This window comes from Geotrypetes seraphini, chromosome 10 (assembly GCF_902459505.1).
Source record: "Geotrypetes seraphini chromosome 10, aGeoSer1.1, whole genome shotgun sequence".
In the NCBI taxonomy this organism is placed as follows: domain Eukaryota; kingdom Metazoa; phylum Chordata; class Amphibia; order Gymnophiona; family Dermophiidae; genus Geotrypetes; species Geotrypetes seraphini.
In genome coordinates this window covers 120421857-120436715 of record NC_047093.1, presented here as the reverse complement: position 1 = coordinate 120436715, position 14859 = coordinate 120421857, and the positions used below count along the sequence as shown (strand labels likewise).

Sequence of the window (14859 nt, the reverse complement as noted above, 5' to 3'; positions counted from 1 at the left end):
TTTCACCCATGCATCTGTTATGTCACTGTATTTTTTTATTTCTTACACCTATACTACTCTTCTTTCACGGCCTTATTTTTCTCTTTCTTACACCCCTGCTTCTCTTCTATCAATGCACCTTTTTTCTCTTTCTTACACCCATGCTTTTCTTTTACTTTGATTCTCTTCTATCACTGCGTCTTACTTCTCTTTCACATATGCTTCTGTTCTATCACTGTGTCTGTTTTCTCTTTCTTACACCCATTCTTCTTTTCTATCCCTGTGTCTGTTTTCTCTTTCTTACACCCATGCTTTTCTTTTGTACTGATTTTCTTCTAACATTGCGTCTTTTTTCTCTTTCTTATACCCATGATTCTCTTATATCATTGCATCTTTTTTCTCTTTCTTATACCCATGCTTTTCTTTTATTCTGCTTCTCTTCTATCACTGTCTTTTTTCTCTTTCTTACACCTATTCTTCTCTTCTATCACTGTCTTTTTTCTCTTTCTTCCCACATGTTTTTATTTTACGCTGATTCTCTTCTATCACTACGTCTTTCTTCTCTTTCACCTATACTTCTGGTCTATCACTGTCTTTTTTTTCTCTTTCTTACACACATGCTTCTCTTGTATCACTGCCTCTATTTTCTCTTCCTTGCACCCCTGCTTGTCTTTTATTCTTTCTTAAACCTCTGCTTGTATATCACAGCATCTTTTTTCTGTTTCTTACATCCATGCTTTTCTTTTGCTGATTCTCTAACATTGCGTGTTTTTTTCTCTTTCTTATACCCATTCTTGTCTTATATCACTGCATATTTTTTCTCTTTATTACACCCATGCTTCTCTTCTATCACTGCCTCTTTTTTCCCTTTCTTATAGCCATGCTTTTCATTTACTCTGATTCTCTTCTATCACTGCATCTTTCTTCTCTTTCACCTATGCATCTGTTCTATCACTGTCTTTTTTCTGTTTCTTACACCCATGCTTTTCTTTTACTCTGATTCTCTTCTGTCACTGTGTCTTTCTTCTCTTTCACACATGCTTCTGTTCTATCACTGTGTGTTTTTACTCTTTCTTACACCCCTGCTTCTCTTCTATCACTGTGTCTTTCTTCTCTTTCACCCATGCTTCTGTTCTGTCACTGTGTCTTTTTTCTCTTTCTTGCACACATACTTCTCTTCTATCACTGCCTCTATTTTCTCTGTCTTACACCCATGCTTGACTTCTATCACTGCGTCTTTTTTTCTTTCTTAAACCTCTGCTTGTCTATCACTGCATCTTTTTTCTCTTTCTTACATCCATGCTTTTCTTTTGCTTATTCTCTTCTAACATTGCGTCTTTTTTCTCTTTCTTATACCCATGCTTGTCTTCTATCACTGCATCCTTTTTCTCATTCTTAAACCTCTGTTTCTCTATCACTGCATCCTTTTTCTCATTCTTAAACCTCTATTTCTCTATCACTGCATCTTTTTTCTCTTTCTTAAACCTCTACTTCTCTATCACTGCATCTTTTTTCTCTTACACCCATTCTTTTCTTTTACTCTGCTTCTCTTCTATCACTGTGTCTTTTTTCTCTTTCTTACACCCATGCTTTTCTTTTACTCTGATTCTCTTCTGTCACTGTGTCTTTCCTCTCTTTCACACATGCTTCTGTTCTATCACTGTGTGTTTTTTCTCTTTCTTACACCCATACTTCTTTTGTATCACTGCTTCTTTTTTCTCTTCCTTACACCCCTGCTTCTCTTCTATCACTGCGTCTTTCTTCTCTTTCACCCATGCTTCTGTTCTATCACTGTGTCTTTTTTTCTCTTTCTTACACCCATGCTTCTCTTCTATCACTGTCTCTTTTTTCTTTTTCTTACACCCATGCTTTTCTTTTACTGATTGTCTTCTATCACTGCATATTTTTTATCTTCCTTATACCCCTACTTGTCTTCTATCAATCTATCTTCCTTAAACTTCTGCTTCTCTATCACTGCATCTTTTTTCTTTTTCTTACACCTATGCTTTTCTTTTGCTCTGATTCTCTTCTATCACTGCGTCTTTCTTCTCTTTCACCCATGCTTCTGTTATGTCACTGTCTTTTTTTTTCTTTCTTACACCTATGCTACTCTTCTTTCACTGCCTCTTTTTTCTCTTTCTTACACCTCTGCTTTTCTTCTATCACTCTTTTATTCTCTTTCTTACACACATGCTTTTCTTTTACTTTGATTTTCTTCTATCACTGCGTCTTACTTTTCTTCCACATATGCTTCTGTTCTATCACTGTCTATTTTTTCTCTTTATTACACCTATGCTACTCTGATTTTACTGCCTCATTTTCTCTTACACACATTTTTTTTTTTACGCTGATTCTCTTCTATCACTGCATCTTTCTTCTCTTTCACCCATGCTTCTGTTCTGTCACTGTCTTTAGTCTCTTTCTTACACCCATTGCTTCTCTTCTGTCACTGCATCTTTTTTCTCTTTCTTACACCCATGCTTTTCTTTTTCTCTGCTTCTCTTCTATCACTGGGGTTTATTTCTCTTTCACACATGCTCCTATTCTATCACTGTGTCTTTTTTTTCTCTTTCTTACACCATTGCTTCTCTTCTATCACTGTCTTTTTTCTCTTTCTTCCCACATGACTATCTTTTACGCTGATTCTCTTCTATCACTACGTCTTTCTTCTCTTTCACCTATACTTCTGGTCTATCACTGTGTCTTTTTTTCTCTTTCTTACACACATGCTTCTCTTGTATCACTGCCTCTATTTTCTCTTACTTACACCCCTGCTTGTCTTTTATTCTTTCTTAAACCTCTGCTTGTCTATCACGGCATCGTTTTTCTGTTTCTTACATCCATGCTTTTCTTTTCCTGATTCTCTAATATTGCGTGTATTTTTCTCTTTCTTATACCCATGCTTGTCTTATATCACTGCATCTTTTTTCTCTTTCTTACACCCATGCTTCTCTTCTATCACTGCCTCTTTTTTCCCTTTCTTATAGCCATGCCTTTCATTTACTCTGATTCTCTTCTATCACTGCATCTTTCTTCTCTTTCACCTATACTTCTGGTCTATCACTGTGTGTTTTTACTCTTTCTTACACCCATGCTTCTCTTCTATCACTGCTTCTTTTTTCTCTTCCTTACACCCCTGCTTCTTTTTTCTCTTCCTTACACCCCTGCTTCTCTTCTATCACTGCGTCTTTCTTCTCTTTCACCCATGCTTCTGTTCTGTCACTGTGTCTTTTTTCTTGCACACATACTTCTCTTCTATCACTGCCTCTATTTTCTATGTCTTACACCCATGGTTGTCTTCTATCACTGCGTCTTTTTTTCTTTCTTAAACCTCTTCTTGTCTATCACTGCATCTTTTTTCTCTTTCTTACACCCCTGCTTCTCTTCTATCACTGCGTCTTTCTTCTCTTTCACCTATACTTCTGGTCTATCACTGTGTGTTTTTACTCTTTCTTACACCCATGCTTCTCTTCTATCACTGCTTCTTTTTTCTCTTCCTTACACCCCTGCTTCTTTTTTCTCTTCCTTACACCCCTGCTTCTCTTCTATCACTGCGTTTTTCTTCTCTTTCACCCATGCTTCTGTTCTGTCACTGTGTCTTTTTTCTTGCACACATACTTCTCTTCTATCACTGCCTCTATTTTCTCTGTCTTACACCTATGGTTGTCTTCTATCACTGCATCTTTTTTTCTTTCTTAAACCTCTGCTTGTCTATCACTGCATCTTTTTTCTCTTTCTTACATCCATGCTTTTCTTTTGCTGATTCTCTTCTAATATTGCGTCTTTTTTCTCTTTCTTATACCCATGCTTGTCGTATATCACTGCATCTTTTTTTTCTTTCTTAAACCTCTGCTTGTCTATCACTGCATCTTTTTCTCTTTCTTACATCCATGCTTTTCTTTTGCTGATTCTCTTCTAACATTGCGTCTTTTTTCTCTTTCTTATACCCATGCTTGTCGTATATCACTGCATCTTTTTTTTCTTTCTTACACCTGTTCTTCTCTTCTATCACTGCATCTTTTTTTTCTTTCTTACATCTGTTTTTCTCTTCTATCACTGTGTCTTTTTTTCTCTTTTTTACACCCTCATGCTTTTCTTTTACTCTGATTCTCTTCTGTCACTGTGTCTTTTTTTTCTTTCACACATGCTTCTGTTCTATCACTGTGTCTTTTTTCTCTTTTTTACACCCTCATGCTTTTCTTTTACTCTGATTCTCTTCTGTCACTGTGTCTTTCTTCTCTTTCACACCTGCTTCTGTTCTATCACTGTGTGTTTTTACTCTTTCTTACACCCATGCTTCTCTTCTATCACTGCTTCTTTTTTCTCTTCCTTACACCACTGCTTCTCTTCTATCACTGCGTCTTTCTTCTCTTTCACCCATGCTTCTGTTCTGTCACTGTGTCTTTTTTCTCTTTCTTGCACACATAATTCTCTTCTATCACTGCGTCTTTTTTTCTTTCTTAAACCTCTGCTTGTCTATCACTGCATATTTTTCTCTTTCTTACATCCATGCTTTTCTTTTGCTGATTCTCTTCTAACATTGCGTCTTTTTTCTCTTTCTTATACCCATGCTTATCTTATATCACTGTCTCTTTTTTCTTTTTCTTACACCCATGCTTTTCTTTTACTGATTCTCTTCTATCACTGCATCGTTTTTCTCTTTCTTACACCCATGCTTCTCTTCTATCACTGCCTCTTTTCTTTCTTATACCTATGCTTCTCTTCTATTACTGCCTCTTTTTTCCTTTACACCCATGATTCTCTTCTATCACTGCCTTTTTTCTTTCTTATACCTATGCTTCTCTTTTATCACTGCCTCTTTTTTCCCTTTCTTAATCCCATGCTTCTCTTCTATCACTGTCTCTTTTTTCTTTTTCTTACACCCATGCTTTTCTTTTACTGATTCTCTTCTATCACTGCATCGTTTTTCTCTTTCTTACACACATGCTTCTCTTCTAACACTGCCTCTTTTTTCTCTTTCACCCATGCTTCTGTTATGTCACTGCCTGTTTTTTCCTTTTCTTACATCCATGCTTCTCTTCTATCATTGTCTCTTTTTTCTCTATCTTAGATCATGCTTCTCTTCTTCACTGCCTCTTTTTTCTTTTTCTTACACCCATGCTTTTCTTTTACTGATTCTCTTCTATCACTGCATATTTTTTCTTTCTTACACACATGCTTCTCTTCTATCACTTCCTCTGTTTTTTCTTCCTTACACCCCAACTTGTCTTCTATCAATGCGTTTTTTTCTCTTTCTTAAACTTCTGCTTCTCTATCACTGCATCTTTTTTCTCTTTCTTACACCTATGCTTTTCTTTTGCACTGATTCTCTTCTATCACTGCGTTTTTCTTCTCTTTCACCAATGCTTCTCTTCTGTCACTGCATCTTTTTTCTCTTTCTTACACCCATGCTTTTCTTTTTCTCTGCTTCTCTTCTATCACACATGCTCCTGTTCTATCATTGGGTCTTTTTTTTTTCTTTCTTACACCCATGCTTCTCTTCTATCACTGCCTTTTTTCTTTCTTACACCTATGCTTCTCTTCTATCACTGCCTCTTTTTTCCCTTTCTTACTCCCATGCTTCTCTTCTATCACTGTCTCTGTTTTCTTTTTCTTACATCCATGCTTTTCTTTTACTGATTCTCTTCTATCTCTGCATCTTTTTTCTCTTTCGTACACACATACTTCTCTTCTATCACTGCCTCTTTTTTTTCTTTCACCCATGCTTCTGTTATGTCACTGTCTTTTTTCTTTTTCTTACACTCATGCTTTTCTTTTACTGATTCTCTTCTATCACTGCGTCTTACTTGTCTTTCACATATGCTTCTGTTCTATCACTGTCTTTTTTTTTTCTCTCTTTCTTACACCCATGCTTCTCTTCTATGACTACCTCTTTTTTCTTTTCTCACACTCATACTTCTCTTCTATCACTGCCTCTTTTTTCTCTTTCTTACACCTATGCTTCTCTTCTATCACTGTCTTTTTTTCGCTTTCTAATAACCCATGCATCTGTTCCAACACTGTGTCTTTTTTTTCTCTTTCTTATACCCATGCTTCTTTTCTATCACTGCATCTTTTTTCTTTTTCTTACACCTCTGCTTCTCTTTTATCACTGTAATTTTTCTTTTTCTTATATCCATGCTTCTCTTCTATCACTGGGTCTTTCTTTTCTTTCACACATGCTTATGTTCTGTCACTGTGTCTGTTTTCTCTTTCTTACACCCATGCTTCTCTTCTATCACTGTCTCTTTTTTCTCTTTCTTACACACATGCTTCTCTTCTATTACTGACTATGTTTTTTCTTCCTTACACCCCTAATTGTCTTCTATCAATGCGTTTTTTTCTCTTTCTTAAACTTCTGCTTCTCTATCACTGCATCTTTTTTCTCTTTCTTACACCTATGCTTTTCTTTTGCTCTGATTCTCTTCTATCACTGAGTCTTTCTTCTCTTTCACCCATGCTTCTGTTATGTCACTGTCTTTTTTTTCTCTTTCATACACCTATGCTACTTTTCTTTCACTGCCTCTTTTTTCTCTTTATTACACCTCTGCTTCTCTTCTATCACTCTTTTTTTCTCTTTCTTACACATATGCTTTTCTTTTACTTTGATTCTCTTCTATCACTGCGTCATTTTTTCTCTTTCTTACATAAATGCTTTTCTTTTACTCTGATTCTCTTCTATCACTGCGTCTTTTTTCTCTTTCACACATGCTCCTGTTCTATCACTGTGTCTTTTTTTTCTCTTTCTTACACCCATGCTTCTCTTCTATCACTCACTCTTTTTTTTCTTTCTTACACCATTGGTTCTCTTCTATCACTGTCTTTTTTCTCTTTCTTCCCACATGCTTTTCTTTTACACTGATTATCTTCTATCACTGCGACTTTATTCTCTTTCACCTATAATTCTGTTCTATCATTGTGTCTTTTTTTTTTCTTACACCTATGCTTTTCTTTTACTGATTCTATTCTATCACTGTGTCTTTTTTCTCTTTCGTACACACATACTTCTCTTCTATCACTGCCTCTTTTTTTTCTTTCACCCATGCTTCTGTTATGTCACTGTCTTTTTTCTTTTTCTTACACTCATGCTTTTCTTTTACTGATTCTCTTCTATCACTGCGTCTTACTTGTCTTTCACATATGCTTCTGTTCTATCACTGCGTCTTTTTCTTTTTTTCTCTTTCTTACACCCATGCTTCTCTTCTATGACTGCCTCTTTTTTCTTTTCTAACACTCATACTTTTCTTCTATCACTGCCTCTTTTTTCTCTTTCTTACACCCATGCTTCTCTTCTATAACTGTCTTTTTTCGCTTTCTGATATCCATGCTTTTCATTTACTCTGATTCTCTTCTATCACTGCACTATGCATCTGTTCCAACACTGTGTCTTTTTTTCTCTTTCTTATACCCATGTTTCGCTTCTATCATTGCATCTTTTTTCTTTTTCTTACACCTCTGCTTCTCTTTTATCACTGTAATCCATGCTTCTCTTCTATCACTGTCTATTTTTTCTTTTTCTTACACCCATGCTTTTCTTTTACTGATTGTCTTCTATCACTGCATATTTTTTCTCTTTCTTACACCCATGCATCTCTTCTATCACTGCTTCTTTTGTCTCTTCCTTACACTCCTGCTTCTCTTCTATCACTGCGTCTTTCTTCTCTTTCACCCCAGCTTCTGTTCTGTCACTGTGTCTTTTTTCTCTTTCTTACACCCATGCATGTCTTCTATCACTGCTTCTTTTGTCTCTTCCTTACACCCCTGCCTCTCTTCTATCACTGCATCTTTTTTCTCTTTTTTACACCCATACTTGTCTTTTGCTCTGATTCTCTTCTAACATTGCGTCTTTTTTCCCTTTCTTACACCCTTTCTTTTTTCCCTTTATTACACCTGTTCTGTCACTGTGTCTGTTTTTTCTTTCTTAAACCTCTACTTCACTATCACTGCACCTTTTTTCTTTTACTCTGCTTCTCTTCTATCACTGCACCTTTTTTCTTTACTCTGCTTCTCTTCTATCACTGTGTCTTTTTTCTCTTTCTTACACCAATTCTTCTCTCTATCACTGTGTCTTTTTTCTCTTTCATACATCCATGCTTTTCTTTTACTCTGATTCTCTTCTGTCACTACGTGTTACTTCTCTTTCACAAATGCTTCTGTTTCATCACTGTGGGTTTTTCTCTTTTTACACCCATGATTTTCTTCTATCACTGCGTCTTTCTTCTCTTTCACCCATGCTTCTGTTCTGTCACTGTGTCTTTTTTCTCATTCTTGCCCATATGCTTCTCTTCTATCACTGCCTCTATTTTCTCTTCCTTACACCCCTGTTTGTCTTATCACTGCATCTTTTTTCTCTTTCTTACACCTATGTTTTTTTACTCTGATTCTCTTCTATCATTGCATCTTTCTTCTCTTTTTCTATCACTGCATCTTTCTTCTCTTTCACCTATGCTTCTATTCTATCACTGTATTTTTTCCTCTTTCTTACACCCATGCTTCTGTTCTATCTCTGACTCTTTTTTTTCTCTTTATCTATCACTGCATCTTTCACCTATGCTTCTGTTCTATCACTGTCTTTTTTCTCTTTCTTATACCCATGCTTTTTTTTACTCTGATTCTCTTCTATCACTGAATCTTTTTTCTCTCTCTTATACCCATGCTTCTCTTCTATCACTTCCTCTTTTTTACACCCCAGCTTGTCTTCTATCACTGCATCCTTTTTCTCTTTCTTAAACCTCTGCTTCTCCATCACTGATTCATTTTTCACTTTCTTAAACCTCTACTTCTCTATCACTGCATCTTTTTCTTTTTTTTTACATCCATGCTATTCTTTTACTTTGATTCTCTTCTATCACTGCATCTTTCTTCTCTTTCATCTATGCTTCTGTTCTATCACTGTCTGTTTTCTCTTTCTTACACCCATGCTTGTCTTCTATCACTGCGTCTTTTTTTCTTTCTTAAACCTCTGCTTGTCTATCACTGCATATTTTTCTCTTTCTTACTTCCATGCTTTTCTTTTGCTAATTCTCTTCTAACATTGCGTCTTTTTTCTCTTTCTTATACCCATACTTGTCTTATATCACTACATCTTTCTTACACCCATGCTTCTCTTCTATCACTGCCTCTTTTCTTTCTTACACCTATGCTTTTCTTCTATTCCTGCCTCTTTTTTCTTTTACACACATGCTTATCTTCTATCACTGCCTTTTTTCTTTCTTACACCTATGCCTCTCTTCTATCACTGTGTCATTTTTCTCTCTCACACCCAAGCTTTTCTTTTACTGATTCTCTTCTATCACTGCCTCTTTTTTCTTTCTTACATCCATGCTTCACTTCTATTATTTCCTTTTTTCTTTCTTATACCCATGCTTCTCTTCTATCACTTCCTCTTTTTTTCTTTCTTACACCCATGCTTTTTTTTACTCTGATTCTCTTCTATCACTGCATCTTTCTTCTCTTTCACACATGCTTATGTTCTGTCACTGTGTCTGTTTTCTCTTTCTTACACCCATGCTTCTCTTCTATCACTACCTGTTTTTTTCCTTTTCTTACATCCGTGTTTCTCTTCTTTCACTGCCTCTTTTTCCCTTTCTTATACCCATGCTTCTCTTCTATCACTGTCTCTTTTTTCTTTTTCTTACACACATGCTTCTCTTATATCACTGCCTCTTTTTTCTCTTCCTTACACCCCTACTTGTTTTCTATCAATGCGTTTTTTTCTGTTTCTTAAACTTCTGCTTCTCTATCACTGCCTCTTTTTTCTCTTTCTTACACCTATCCTTTTCTTTTGCTCTGATTCTTTTCTATCACTGCGTTTTTCTTCTCTTTCACCCATGCTTCTGTTATGTTACTGTCTTTTTTTCTCTTTCTTACACCTATGCTACTCTTCTTTCACTGCCTCTTTTTTCTCTTTCTTACACCTCTGCTTCTCTTTTATCACTCTTTTTTTTTTCTTTCTTACACACATGCTTTTCTTTTACTTTGATTCTCTTCTATCACTGCGTCTTATTTTTCTTTCACATATGCTTCTGTTCTATCACTGTCTTTTTATTCTCTTTATTACACCTATGCTACTCTTCTTATACTGGCTCTTTTTTCTCTTACACTCATGCTTCTCTTCTATCACTGCATCATTTTTTCTCTTTCTTACATAAATGATTTTCTTTTACTCTGATTCTCTTCTATCACTGCGTCTTTTTTTGTCTTTTTTACACCCTTGCTTCTCTTTTATCACTGTCTTTTTTGTCTTTCTTCCCATATGGTTTTCTTTTACTCTGGTTCTCTTCTGTCACTGCGTCTTTCTTCTCTTTCACACTTGCTTCTGTTCTATCACTGTGTGTTTTTTCTCTTTCTTACACACATGCTTCTCTTGTATCACTGCATCTTTTTTTCTCTTTCTTACATCCATGCTTTTCTTTTGCTGATTCTCTTCTAACATTGCTTCTTTTTCTCTTTCTTACACCCATGCTTCTCTTCTTTCACTGCCTCTTTTATCACTTTCTTAGAGCCATGCTTTTCATTTACTCTGATTCTCTTTTATCACTGCATCTTTCTTCTCTTTCACACATGCTTCTGTTCTATCACTGTGTGTTTTTTCTCTTCCTTACACCCATGCTTGTCTTCTATCACTGCTTCTTTTTTCTCTTCCTTACACCCCTGCTTTTCTTTTACTCTGATTCTCTTCTGTCACTGTGTCTTTCCTCTCTTTTACACATGCTTCTGTTCTATCACTCTGTCTTTTTTCTCTTTCTTACACCCATGCTTTTCTTTTACTCTGATTCTCTTCTGTCACTGTGTCTTTCCTCTCTTTTACACATGCTTCTGTTCTATTACTGTGTGTTTTTTCTCTTCCTTACACCCCTGCTTCTCTTCTATCACTGCCTCTATTTTCTCTGTCTTACACCCATGCTTGTCTTCTATCACTGCGTCTTTTTTTCTTTCTTAAACCTCTGCTTGTCTATCACTGCATCTTTTTTCTCTTTCTTACATCCATGCTTTTCTTTTGCTGATTCTCTTCTAACATTGCGTCTTTTTTCTCTTTCTTATACCCATGCTTGTCTTGTATCACTGCATCTTTTTTTTCTTTCTTACACCTGTTCTTCTCTTCTATCACTGTGTCTTTTTTCTCTTTCTTATATAGATGCTTCTCTTCTATCACGTCCTCTTTTTTCTCTTTCTTATACCCATGCTTCTCTTCAATCACTGCATCTTTCTTCACTTTCACACATGCTTCTGTTTTGTCACTGTGTCTTTTTGCTCTTTCTTACACACATGCTTCTCTTCTCTCACTGCATATTTTTTCTGTTTCTTACACCATGCTTCTCTTCTACCATTGCCTCTTTTTTCTCTTCCTTATACCCATGCTTTTCTTCTATCAATTCATTCTTTTCTCTTTGTTAAACTTCTGCTTCTCTATCACTGTATCTTTTTTCTCTTCCTTACACCCCTACTTGTCTTCTATCAATGTGTTCTTTTCTCTTTCTTAAACTTCTGCTTCTCTATCACTGCATCTTTTTTCTCTCTCTTATACCCATGCTTCTCTTCTATCACTTCCTCTTTTTTACACCCCAGCTTGTCTTCTATCACTGCATCCTTTTTCTCTTTCTTAAACCTCTGCTTCTCTATCACTGCGTCATTTTTCTCTTTCTTAAACCTCTAATTCTCTATTACTGCATCTTTTTTCTCTTACACCCATGCTTCTCTTCTATCACTGTCTTTTTTTCTCTTTCTTACACCCATTCTTTTCTTTTACTTTCATTCTCTTCTATCACTGCATATTTTTTCTCTTTCTTATACCCATGCATCTCTTCTATCACTGCATCTTTTTACTTTTTCTTACATCACTGTGTCTTTTTTCTTATATCAATGCTTCTCTTCTATCACTGGGTCTTTATTGTTTCACCCATGCTTCTTTTTTATCACTGTCTTTTTTCTGTTTCTTACACCCATGCTTCTCTTCTATCATTGCCTCTTTTTTTCTTTCTTACACCCATGCTTTTTTTTTTACTCTGATTCTCTTCTATCACTGCATCTTTCTTCTCTTTCACACATGCTTATGTTCTGTCACTGTGTCTGTTTTCTCTTTCTTACACCCATGCTTCTCTTCTATCACTACCTGTTTTTTCCTTTTCTTACATCCATGTTTCTCTTCTTTCACTGCCTCTTTTTCCCTTTCTTACACCCATGCTTCTCTAATATCACCGTCTCTTTTTTCTTTTTCTTACACACATGTTTCTGTTATATCACTGCCTCTTTTTTCTCTTCCTTACACCCCTACTTGTCTTCTATCAATGCGTTTTTTTCTGTTTCTTAAACTTCTGCTTCTCTATCACTGCATCTTTTTTCTCTTTCTTACACCTATGCTTTTCTTTTGCTCTGATTCTCTTCTATCTATGTGTTTTTCTTCTCTTTCACCCATGCTTCTGTTATGTTACTGTCTTTTTTTCTCTTTCTTACACCTATGCTACTCTTCTTTCACTGCTTCTTTTTTCTCTTTCTTACACACATGCTTTTCTTTTACTTTGATTCTCTTCTATTACTGCGTCTTACTTTTCTTTCACATATGCTTCTGTTCTATCACTGTCTTTTTATTCTCTTTATTACACCTATGCTACTCTTCTTATACTGCCTCTTTTTTCTCTTACACCCATGCTTCTCTTCTGTCACTGCATCTTTTTTCTCTTTCCTACACCCATGCTTTTCTTTTTGTCTGCTTCTCTTCTATCACTGCGTCATTTTTTTTTCTTTCTTACATAAATGCTTTTCTTTTACTCTGATTCTCTTCTATCACTGTCTTTTTTGTCTTTCTTCCCACATGGTTTTCTTTTACTCTGATTCTCTTCTGTCACTGCATCTTTCTTCTCTTTCACACTTGCTTCTGTTCTATCACTGTGTGTTTTTTCTCTTTCTTACACCCATGCTTCTCTTGTATCACTGCATCTTTTTTTCTCTTTCTTACATCCATGTTTTTCTTTTGCTGATTCTCTTCTAACATTGCTTCTTTTTTCTCTTTCTTATACCCATGCTTCTCTTCTTTCACTGCCTCTTTTATCACTTTTTTATAGCCATGCTTTTCATTTACTCTAATTCTCTTCTATCACTGCATCTTTCTTCTCTTTCACCTATACTTCTGTTCTATCATTGTCTTTTTTTCTCTTTCTTACACCCATGCTTTTCTTCTATCACTGCGTCTTTCTTCTCTTTCACCCATGCTTCTGTTCTGTCACTGTGTCTTTTTTCTCTTTCTTGCACACATGCTTCTCTTCTATCACTGCTTCTTTTTTCTCTTCCTTACACCCCTGCTTCTCTTCTATCACTGCATCTTTCTTCTCTTTCACCTATACTTCTGTTCTATCACTGTCTTTTTTTCTCTTTCTTACACCCATGCTTTTCTTCTATCACTGCGTCTTTCTTCTCTTTCACGCATGCTTCTGTTCTGTCACTGTCTCTATTTTCTCTGTCTTACACCCATGCTTGTCTTCTATCACTGCGTCTTTTTTTCTTTCTTAAACCTCTGCTTGTCTATCACTGTATCGTTTTTCTCTTTCTTACATCCATGCTTTTCTTTTGCTGATTCTCTTCTATCACTGCCTTTTTTCTTTTTTACACCTATGCTTCTCTTCTATCACTGCCTCTTTTATTCTCTTTCTTATATAGATGCTTCTCTTCTATCACGTCCTCTTTTTTCTCTTTCTTATACCCATGCTTCTCTTCAATCACTGCATCTTTCTTCTCTTTTACACATGCTTCTGTTCTGTCACTGTGTCTGTTTTCTCTTTCTTACACCCATGTTTCTTTTCTATCACTGTGTCTATTTTCTCTTTCTTACAACCATGTTTTTCTTTTGCTGATTCTCTTCTAACATTGCTTCTTTTTTCTCTTTCTTATACCCATGCTTCTCTTCTTTCACTGCCTCTTTTATCACTTTTTTATAGCCATGCTTTTCATTTACTCTAATTCTCTTCTATCACTGCATCTTTCTTCTCTTTCACCTATACTTCTGTTCTATCACTGTCTTTTTTTCTCTTTCTTACACCCATGCTTTTCTTCTATCACTGCGTCTTTCTTCTCTTTCACCCATGCTTCTGTTCTGTCACTGTGTCTTTTTTCTCTTTCTTGCACACATGCTTCTCTTCTATCACTGCTTCTTTTTTCTCTTCCTTACACCCCTGCTTCTCTTCTATCACTGCATCTTTCTTCTCTTTCACCTATACTTCTGTTCTATCACTGTCTTTTTTTCTCTTTCTTACACCCATGCTTTTCTTCTATCACTGCGTCTTTCTTCTCTTTCACCCATGCTTCTGTTCTGTCACTGTGTCTTTTTTCTCTTTCTTGCACACATGCTTCTCTTCTATCACTGCTTCTTTTTTCTCTTCCTTACACCCCTGCTTCTCTTCTATCACTGCATCTTTCTTCTCTTTCACCTATACTTCTGTTCTATCACTGTCTTTTTTTCTCTTTCTTACACCCATGCTTTTCTTCTATCACTGCGTCTTTCTTCTCTTTCACGCATGCTTCTGTTCTGTCACTGTCTCTATTTTCTCTGTCTTACACCCATGGTTGTCTTCTATCACTGCGTCTTTTTTTCTTTCTTAAACCTCTGCTTGTCTATCACTGTATCGTTTTTCTCTTTCTTACATCCATGCTTTTCTTTTGCTGATTCTCTTCTATCACTGCCTTTTTTCTTTTTTACACCTATGCTTCTCTTCTATCACTGCCTCTTTTTTTCTCTTTCTTATATAGATGCTTCTCTTCTATCACGTCCTCTTTTTTCTCTTTCTTATACCCATGCTTCTCTTCAATCACTGCATCTTTCTTCTCTTTTACACATGCTTCTGTTCTGTCACTGTGTCTGTTTTCTCTTTCTTACACCCATGTTTCTTT

At 35.9% G+C, this 14859-nt stretch overlaps 1 protein-coding gene across 1 annotated transcript; it reads left to right on the top strand.

Moving 5' to 3' along the window:
• The first annotated feature begins 11635 nt into the window (after nucleotides 1–11635).
• Nucleotides 11636–12991, top strand: LOC117368488. Its single transcript, XM_033962195.1, has 2 exons — nucleotides 11636–12647; nucleotides 12830–12991. The coding sequence occupies exons 1-2, from the start codon at nucleotides 11670–11672 to the stop codon at nucleotides 12965–12967; spliced, it is 1116 nt and encodes a 371-aa protein (XP_033818086.1). The 5' UTR covers nucleotides 11636–11669; the 3' UTR covers nucleotides 12968–12991.
• Nucleotides 12992–14859: the final 1868 nt, after the last annotated feature.